This window comes from Octodon degus, unplaced genomic scaffold, assembly GCF_000260255.1.
Source record: "Octodon degus isolate 3935 unplaced genomic scaffold, OctDeg1.0 scaffold00050, whole genome shotgun sequence".
NCBI classification, from domain to species: Eukaryota; Metazoa; Chordata; class Mammalia; order Rodentia; family Octodontidae; genus Octodon; species Octodon degus.
Genome location: NW_004524626.1, coordinates 10,898,447 through 10,908,718, shown reverse-complemented (window position 1 = coordinate 10,908,718; position 10,272 = coordinate 10,898,447). Strand labels below are relative to the sequence as shown.

The following is a 10,272-nucleotide window of genomic DNA, read 5'->3' as shown; positions in this document are numbered from 1 at the left end:
TCAGTAGAATAAGTACTTGCCTGGCAGGGCCTGAGTTCAATCCCCGGTCCCACCAAAAAAAAAAGGTTCTTGGACCATAATGAGATTCTATATATTATTTTTTGTCATATGTTTATTTTAATATTTTTAATTAAGTTGATTGGTACATTTTAGATAGCATAATGTTCATATTCATCCTTTAGGATTTGTACTTTTATATGATACATAATGATATATGTTTTTGAGAGTCTTCTCATGTAGCCCAGGCTGGCCTCAAACTCACAGCAATCCTCCTGCCTCAGCCTCCCCAGTGCTGGGATCACAGGTGTTTAAAACACTGTTCTTTCAAACATCCCAGCCTAGAGTAGTAGGAGCTCATACCCAAGGGCTGAATGGGGGGGAGGGGTATGTAAAAATGCTCAGCTCAAACCCTGTAAGACCTTGGCTTTTTTTTTTTTTTTTCGGGAACCGGGGATTGAACTCAGGCCCTTGTGCTTGCCAGGGAAGCACTTATTCCACTGAGCCATCTCCCCGGCCCCATGACCTTGGCATTTTGCCAGCTGCAGCAGAAGCAGGATGAGAACAGGGGGCCTGGAGGGGTATGAAGGAGGGGGACAGAACTGCACACACCTGAAAGCATGTGCTGGAACCCACTCGTATCTGGCAGTGCTTACTAGTGAACAGATTCATGCAAGATAGACGAGAATAGGTAAGAACTTACCAAATCGGAGCCCAGTGGCCGCCCAGAATCAGGGGTGGAGTGTACAGTGTCCCTCTGCACACCGGGGACCTGAAGCTGCCAGGGGAGGGCCTGGAGTTGGTGTCAGGAGATTGGAGGGTCTACAGTGGAAGCCACAAGACAATGTGCTCCAGGGTGCGATGGAAGATGGGAGCTCCTCCAAGGAAATCCGAAGCAAATCTTCCTTTTTTGTTTCTCTTTTATACCATCCTTGTGCCAACCCTCCCTAGGGTGGGTCTTGCATACCCACAACTATGCTGAGCCAATGTAGCCAATCATGCCCGGCTTTGTTTGTTTTTAGATCCTAAATGGGCAGGGCTAGGCCCCAGTCTGAAGCTTGGCCTGTTGGTGCACGCTTGTAATCCCAGCACTCAGGAGGCTGAGGCAAGAGGATTGCTGTGAGTTCAAGACCAGCCTGGGCTACACCGTGAGCTCAAGGCCAGCCTGAGCTGCATAGCGAGACCCTGCCTCAAAAAGACAAAAACGAGGGGCCAGGGAGATGGCTCAGTGGAATAAGCACTTCCCTGGCAAGCGCAAGGGACTGAGTTCAATTCCCGGTTCCACAAAAAAAAAAAAAAAAAAAAAAAGGAAACTTTTGGGCCGGGGAGATGGCTCAGTGGAATAAGTGCTTCCCTGGCAAGCGCAAGAGCAAGCGCAAGGGCCTGAGTTCAATCCCCGGTTCCGCAAAAAAAAAAAAGAAAAAAAAAGACAAAAACAAAAAGACAAAAAACAAACCAAAACACTTAATGCAGTCTGGAATAAGGATCAGTGTAACATTTGAGGACCCAGGTACGGTGGTGCGTGCCTACCGTCATCCCAGCTGCCTGGGCTGCTGAGGCAGGAAGAACCCCGTGAGCTCAAGGCCACCCTGGGCTAAGTACATGTCAAGACCCTCTCTCAAAACAAAAACAGGGGCCAGGGAGATAGCTCAGTGGCGTAAGTGTCTGTCTGGCAAACATAGGTCTTGAGTTCTATCCTGGGCACCACAAAACAAACAACAAAAAACAAATGTGTGACTCAAAACAAAAATAAAAGAAGAAAGCAAACAAGCTCTGTAAGGATAGCAGGAAAAAATGGAAACACAACTTTTGTAAGTAAGGAGGTGAAGAAAGGTTGAAGGGAGGGGAGGGGAAATGGGAAAAAATTAAGAAGCAAGAAACCTCATGGAAGGGCCGGCCAAATAGCTCAGCAGATTAAAGTGCCTGCAAGCAGGCTCAGGGGTCGGGGGTTCAGTCTTTGGGGTATGCTGAGATAGCTGAGACTGGGCGTGGTGGCCTGTGCCTGTAATCCCAGCTCTTGGGCTGAAAACAGGAGGAGGATCACTACAAGTCCAATCTAGTAGTGAGACCCTGAACACCCTGTAGACCCTTCCTTAAAATACAAAAAACAAAACAAAACAAAAAAAAAACACTTCATGAACAGGTCCAAGTTCCCTACAGTGAATGCTATCACATCTTTATGAAATGTACCAATAAAATGTAAAAAAAAAGAGATCTGCATGGTATGGGACATCCTTTGGCACATGGTGGTTACTTGAAGCTTTGAGGTCCAAGGATTCGGATGACACAGGACACAGACCCCAGGAGGGGCCCACTATGGCAATTCTTATAGACACAGGGTACACTTTATTTATTTATTTTTTGGTGGAACCAGGGATTGAACTTGGGCCCTTGTGCTTGCCAGGGAAGTGCTTATTCTACTGAGCCATCTCCCCCGCCGGGAGTGCACTTTGTTTTTGCCCTCTTGTTTTGTTTGTTGGTTTGGCCCAAGTCCTCTCTGCAGAGCCAGTTCTTCCTTTACCCTTTTACTAGTCATTTTTCAGCTCAGTGTTTGGCACCATTGGTGGCCTGTTTCGTCCAATTCATGATGAAAGCAAGAGGTTTAACTGGCAAGTCGCTGCTAAAGAAAGCATTCAGCACTTGATACCAAGTTCGGGGTGTCACAAGGGGCTGAGAGTCTGAGGGCAATGAGGAACGGGCCTCTCACTGGGCAAGCACTTGTTTTCTGGGGACCCTGATAAGAGCTGTTGCATTAGAATGTTCTCGAAAACAAGTTTAAAAACGTACAAACTACGTGAATAACGTTACAAACGATGAGCCTCAGTGTCATTCTGGTTTGTGTCTAGATGTCTCCCAAGGCCCCATGCGGTCCCCGGCGGGGGGCCTTGCAGAGGTGGCTGGGTCTGCAGTGAGTGAGGCTTGGATTAAGGGTGTGTGGCTACTGAATGAGTCACTCAGGGGCGTGGCACAGTTCTGGGAGAGGATAATGGGAGGACTCACCCTGGGTGTGGATGCCACAGCCCTGGAGCCTTGTGGCCCAGGGAGGACCCAGGAACGGGGAGGGCCCCTGGCTCGCTTGCTCTTCCCTGTGTCAGTGCACTGTGCTCTTCGCGCCCCCCGAGGCCGCACCACCCTGCCCTGCGCCAGCGGATGACAGACCGAAACCTCTACGAATGGTAAGCTGAAATAAACCTTTCCCCAACTGACTTTGGATGTTAGCTATTTTGTCCCAGCAACAACAATAAAAATAAGACAAACGTAGTGTTTTTATACAATAGCATCTTGTTTATTTATGTATTTTGGCGGAACCAGGATTGAACTCAGGCCCTTGTGCTTGTCAGGGAAGCACTTTTCTACGGAGCCATGTCCCCAGCCCCAATCTTGTTTATTTTTAAGAAAGGGTCTCTCTGTGTAGCCCAGGGTGGCCTTGAACTCACAGTGACCCTCCTTCTTCCCCAGCCTCACCTGTACGCCACCACACCCAGCTGTAACTTTTTTTTGGTTTTATTTTTTAATTTTTAATATATTTGGTTGTTACAGGGTCTTACTGAGCAGCTCAGGCTCATAGTGATCCTCCTGTTTTCAGCCTCCCCAGTGCTGGGATTACAGGCATGTGCCACTACGCTTGCCTGGACTCTGGCCTGCTCAGCCCACCCTGGGGGCGGGACTGGCGTGCCACGTGGTGCCGGGGATCAGAGCACAGTCCCTGTGCTTGTCTAAGCAGGCGCTTAGTCCGTTGAGCTATCTGGCCGGCTCCTGTAACTTTTTTTTTTTTCCCCTTCATCCCAGGGCCTTCACACTGAGCTATATCCTCAAGAACTTTATTTGTTTGACTTTGTTTATTTTTGTTTTTGAGGCAGGCTGGCTTCAAATTTACAGCGATACTCTTGCCTCAGCCTCCCAGAAAACTGGGATTATAGGCTTGCACCATCATGCCTCACTGCATATACCAAGTTGATTACTCCCTGTCCTCCTTACAGGTCCCTGTCCTCCTTACAGGTCCCTGTCCTCCTTACAGGTCCCCGTCCTCCTTACAGGTCCCCGTCCTCCTTACAGGTCCCTGTCCTCCTTACAGGTCCCTGTCCTCCTTACAGGTCCCATCCACCCCCACGTCGAGGAAATACTAGATCTCCGAGACATTCCCTAGGGGGCAGTGTTACCCTGAATCCGGCCCTTTTGATTTTGAAACAAGGTCTTGCTATGCAGTTTAGGCTAGTTTTGACTTCACTCTGTAACCCAGGCTGGCCTCAGACTTGCGGCAATCTTCCCGTCTCAGCCTCCTAACTGCTGGGATTACAGGCGTGCACCACCACTTCTGGCTTACTTATTTGCTGATGGAAGTCTGCTCCAACTAAGAACCTGAGCCCTGAAAAAAACCATTATTTTTCAAACACAGTTCTTCCTATTACTTTTTGTTTTGTTTTAAATCTAATGGCAGGGTGCATAAGAGTTTTGTTTTTTTTTTTAATTTTATTTGTGTGTGTGTGTGTGTGTGTGTGTGTGTGTGGCCAGCTCAGCCCACCAGGGGGCGGGCTGGTTGGCATATGGTGCTGGGGGAATGAACCGCGGTCCCTGATGCTTTGCTAAGCTTGTTCTAAGTAGGTGCTTTAGACCACCGAGCCATCTCACCAGCCCCCATAAGAGTTTTTTAAAAATGTATTTGGTACAGGATCTTGCTACGCGGCTCGGACTCGAAGTGATCCTTCCATCTCAGCCTCCCCAGCGCTGGGATTACAGGCATGCGCTACCACGCCGGGCTCTGGTTGTTTTTGTAGTTGGCAGCTATCAGAGTTCTTCAAGTACAACCCTAAGGTTTCAAGTGCTTGTATGTAAGTTTCACATTTAAGGAAAACTACGCAAAGAACTGAGCTCTCCTTACTCACTGAGCACTGAAGAATCAGGTGGGAAAAGTACAGGCAAGCGGAACTTACATTCAGATGCAGAAAAATTGGGCTGCTGGGCTGGCCAGATAGCTCAGCGGACGCAGGCGCAGAGACCAGGGTTCGATCCCTGGCCTGCCGTGCTGGCTCTGCTCCCGGGGCACACTGAGATGGCAAATGAGACTGGGTGTGGTGGTGCGTGCCTGTAATCCTAATGCTGAGGAGAATGAGAACAGGAGGATCACTGTGAATCTGATCTGTGTAGTGAGACCCTGTACTAAATACATTAAAAAAAAAAAAAAAGGGCTGCAGGCATAGCTAAGCAGTGACCACCTGCCTAAAATGGGTGAGGTCCGCGATTGCATCCCCAGGACTTCTGATCAAGCATGCAATCAATTTTAACCTTAAAAGGGATGAGTGGTGGGTTAGTCCTGGCTAGAGTCTGAGGCGAGAGGATCTCTCTCTTTTTATTTTGGCAGAACCAGGGATTGAACTCAGACCCTTGCGCTTGTCAGGGAAGTGCTTATTCCATTGAGCCATCTCCCCGGCCCCAAGAGGATCTCTTGAGCCAGGGGTTTGAAGCCAGGCTGGGAAATACACTGAGACTATCTCAAAATAAGAAACAGATGCAGGGGTTACAGCTAGCTAACACAGAGCTTGACCGCGAGCTCCACACACACATTTGCCTGCCGCACCTGAATGGACAACACATCCTTTCCCCTCAGGGTGTCTGTACTTGGGCCTCAACGCTTCAGCCCTGGGGTCTCCACCTCTGAGGTAAATTCTTGCTCCACAGGCTCTGAAAGCTGGGAGTAACTAAACATTCTCCCTTCCCAGGTGTACGTCTGTGTGCACTTGTCAACCCTGACATAGAGGTGGGTGAATGTCCCCGGGCGCAGTGGTAGGTACTTGTAATCCCAGCACTCTGGGAGGCTGAGGCAGGAGGATCCCAAATTCATATCCACGCTGGACAATTGAACAAAACCTTGTCTCCAAATAAAAACAACAAGGTGGCTGGTGATAAAGGTCAGTGTGAAGACCCTGGGTCCATCCCTAGTAACACACACACACACACACACACACACACACACACGCGGTGATACAGAGATGGTTGCAAGCATAGCTAGATAATATAGATAGAAACAGATTTTAAGACTGGTAGGCAGTGACTGGGGTGGTGGCTCAGTGGAATAAGCACTTGCCTGGCAATTACAGGCGCCTGAGTTCAATCCCCGGTTCTGCAAAACAAACAAACAAGCAAAAGACTGGTAGGTGTCTTTGGCTTCTTTTTTTTTTTTTTTTTTGGCTTGTTTTTGTAAGAATTGATCTTTTCTTGTCTTAGTGCATTTAATTCAGGACATATCATGAGCCTTACTGTGTGCTGGGCAATATGCTACAAAAGGACAAAGAAAAAAGGGAAATTTATTTATTTATTTATTTGGCAGAACTGGGGCTTGAACTCAGACCCTTGCGCTTGCCAGGGAAGCACTTATTCCACTGAGCCATCTCCCCAGCCCCTATTCGTTTATTTTTGAGACAAGGTTTTGCTATGTAACTCAGGAAGGTCTCAAACTCAAGGAGATCCTCCTGACTCAGCCTTTCAAGTGCTGGGGCGAGAGGCCTGCACCCCCATGCCTGGCTAGGCAGACTTTCTCTTTCTCAGTAGCTAACATGAGTGCCTGCACACTTTGGGCTACTTCGAATCAAAAGTAGTGACTGGAGCGTAGAGTTGGGGCCCCCAGGGATTTCCAGAGTTGAAGTTAAGGCAGGAGCTAGATGAGAAAGAGCCTAGTGTTTGGGTAAAGGTATGAAGATGAAACTAAACAAACACTGATGGTATTTTGTTTCTCCTTGGAGAATGAATTGAAGAGGAAATTGAGAAAAGAAGCTCTGTGTACTGGTGCTCCTCTGGCCGAGGCAGGAGGATCGCAAGTTCAATCCCAACCTATGCAACTCAGTAATTTAGGGAGATGCTGTTTCAAAATAGCAAATAAAAAGCTAATGGGGGATGGAGCTCAGTGGTGGAGCGTTGGTAGCTAGACCACGAGTTCCTTCTCTAGTGCCACCAAAAAAAAAAAAAAAAAAAAAAAAAAAGGAAATGGCATTGACCCAGAGTGCCCACCCATCCCCCACTTGACTGTTCACTCAGACTTGTTCGAGGGGCCTTCTGGTGGGGACAGAAGAGACAGGTGCACTACGGGTTTGACAACAGGAGGGCTGTGGAGTGGGTGCGTGGGGTAACTGAGGCAGGGAGGTCTGGGAGGTGGCATTTCGGCAAGTGCTCAATAATGACAAGCTGGGAGGGAAAGCAGAGGGCCACCCTGGGGAAGCGGCAGGTGCCAAGGCCCTCGGGCCTCCACTGTTGTCCTGGGTGCAGCTCCAGCACTGAAACAAGATTTGAAAGACCTTCAGGATCTGACCCAGGCTGCTGATCATCTCAGAGCTGTGGGACTGTGGATGAGCAGCAACCACAGCTCCACTTAGAGGCTGGGAGTGTGGCTGAGTGGTAGGCGGGTGTAGCTGAGTGGTAGGCAGATGCTCAGCTTGCGGGAGGCCAGTGCTGAGTCCCTAGAGCCAAACAAAAAAGAAACAGAAACAGAAATAAAATTAAATTACAGGGGCCGGGGAAATAGCTCAGTAGAATAAGCGCTTGCCTGGCAAGCGCAAGAGCCTGAGTTCAATCCCCAGTTCTGCCAAAATAAATAATAAATAAATAAATAAATAAATAACAAGGGCTGGGTGTGGGGGTGCACTCCTGTAATTCCAGCAATTGGGAGGCTGAGGCAGGAGGATAGCTGTGAGTTTGAGACCAGCCTGGGCTACAAAGTGAGCTCAAGGTCGGCCTGAGCTGCATAGCGGGACCCTGTCTCCAAAAGACAAAAATAAATAACAAAAAAGAAAAAAGAACCCACCATACTTAGACCTGAGTGAAGCAGGGTGTGGTGGCGCACATCTATAATCCCAACATTTGGGAGGCTGAGGCAGGAGGATTGCTGCAGATTTGAGGGCAGCCTGGGCTACACAGGGTGACTGTGTCTCAAAACACAAGAAGAATTGAATGAAGCTGTACAGGAGTGTGTGACATCAAGGGCTGAAACAGAAGCCATGCTGGGGTGGGGCCACACAGGCCAGGGACCTCCCTGGAGCATAGCCCTTCATTCTGCCGTTTCCCAAAGACCTACTAAGCAGTCACCTGCATCTCCCACTTGAGATGTGGGAGAAACAGCGGGCGGCACCCCAGAGAAAATCTGGGCCTCTGGGAGGAGGCCCTGGGTTGTGTCCCCAGCACTGTGACAAACTCATTTATTTAGCAACAAGTTTCCAAAAGAAGGGCTGGTGACATAGCTCAGTGGCACCATATCTGCCTGGCAAGTGTAAAGTCCTGAGTTCAATTCCTGGCACCAACCCACCCCCCCTCCCAAAAAGAGCCAAATACCCAAAAGAAAAATGAATACAGCGAGGCAGGGAGGCAGCTGATGAGCGGCAGGGCGGGAAGAGGCAGCAGGCAGACAGCGGAAGGTGCCATGGCCCTGGGGTCAGCCGCTGCCCGGGTCCTCCCGGCAGGCAGAGGCCCTGGAAGCTGAGGATCAAAGGGGGAAAAGTGGAGGAGAGGAGGCCGCAGGGCGAGTCGGGAGGGCAGAGCCGGGGCCATAGAGCCGGAGGAGGAACTCAAGCATGGGACTGGAAAAAACGGGCCGGAGGAGGAAGGGGAGAGGCTGCAGCCACATCCGGGTCCAGGGCTGCAAGAGATGTGCAGAAAGGGGGTCCTGAGTGAATGGAGAGGCGAGCTTACTCCAAACCGAGCCTGGAAGGGCCAGAGAGACACAGCTGAGAAGGTCCGGGTTACGTTAAGTTCCCTGCACAAAATAGGGGTTAAGTTTTGGGCTTTTTGAGACTGAGTCTCCCTCTGCAGTCCAGGCTGGCTTTGAACTTATAGCAATCCTCCTGATTCAGCCTCCCGGGTGCTAAGATTACAGGTGGGGTTTAAATTAATTACTTCATTTATGGGGGTGCTGGGGTAGAAACCCAGCTTTCTGCAGACCATGCAGTGCACCCTTTACCCCTGCACTGCACTCCCAGCCTTTCTTCGGCTTAAATTTTAGTGATGTGCACGTGTTTTGTGTTTTTCTAATTTTAAAAAATATTGAAAGTGCCAAATCTAAATGACAGAGTTATACATGAGAAAATGGGTATCTTTTATTTTTTTTTAAAATGTATTTGGTACAGGGTCTCACTATGCAGCTGGGACTCATGGTGGTCTTCTGTCTTCAGCCTCCCAGCACAGGGTAGGCGTGCGCCACTTCAGGCGGACTCGGTGGCCCACTCAGAGTGCCTGGGGCGGAGGCCAGTGTGGCATCAGAGCAGGGATCTAAGCTGGCCCTGCGCTTGCCTAAGCTGCTTAGTCCCCTGAGCTATCTCACCAGCCCTGGTTGTCATATTTAATGGCATGAAGTGTTACCCAATGATAGAATTAAAAATAAAGACCAATAAGCTAAAAGCAAAGTTAGAGCTGGGTGAGGCCCTCCACATCTGTACAACGTCCCGAGAACCTGTCTCTTTAATTAAAAAAAAAATTGCACATTTCATAGTTGTGTGGCTGTTCACAGAACACCAGGCCTGGTCTAGATCCCACCCCGCCCCATCCTCCTGTCTCCTCTGGTCTGCGACAGCACTGGTTGGTCCTGTGCACCGCCCCCCACGTGGGACAGTCCGGTAGCCTGCGGCTGTGGGATTGAGGAGGAGCTTGGAGGAGAGCTGGAACATGAAGGAAGCCATGTGTACCCATGTGACACCCGGTGACTGTCCCTTGGACTCGCCCCTTAAGGTGGTGCCTGCCAGGTGTCCTCATGGGACAGTCTGGGTCACTGTCAGAACAGTGCAGGAAGTCTGGGACAGCAATGAAGGCCCCTTGGCTGGGTGCAGGGGTGCACGCCTCTCACCCCAGCACTCCGGGAGGCTGAGGCAGGAGGACCGAAAGTTTCAGAGTTTCCTGGGCTATTTAACAACTGCCTCAAGATGAAAAATAAAAAGGAGTAGGGATGGAATTCAGTGTGAAGGCCTGGGGTTCAACCTCCCAGTTTGAGCCCCCCCTCAAAAAAAAAGAAAAAAAAAAAAAAACAAAAACGGAAAGGAAAGTTCCTGTTTGCTGTTCCTGGGGTGTGTGCGTGCGTGGGTGTGCACTTAAAGTCTTTGAAATTCTAGGGATTGTCTGGCGCTTCTCACAGCCTTCCATCCTGCTGCAGTGCTGGCTGGAGCCCAGGGTCTCCCCAAGCAGGGCAAACGCTCTCCCACTGAGCTGTGCCCTCAGCTCCTCACACACACCTTTTAAAAACATTTGGTTTGAAATTTTTTTTAATTATTTATTTGTGTGTGTGTGTGTGTGTGTGTGTGTGTG

At 49.6% G+C, this 10,272-nt stretch overlaps 1 protein-coding gene across 1 annotated transcript in view; it reads left to right on the top strand.

Annotated features, from left to right (window-relative positions):
- Positions 1 to 3,090: 3,090 nt before the first annotated feature.
- The window catches only part of Acp5 (acid phosphatase 5, tartrate resistant), an 11,383-nt gene continuing 4,201 nt past the window's right edge, over positions 3,091 to 10,272 (top strand). The window contains exon 1 of the mRNA XM_023717197.1: positions 3,091 to 3,173. Within this exon, the coding sequence (XP_023572965.1) occupies positions 3,148 to 3,173 (26 nt within the window). The 5' untranslated portion in view covers positions 3,091 to 3,147. The remainder of the gene's footprint in view (positions 3,174 to 10,272) is intronic.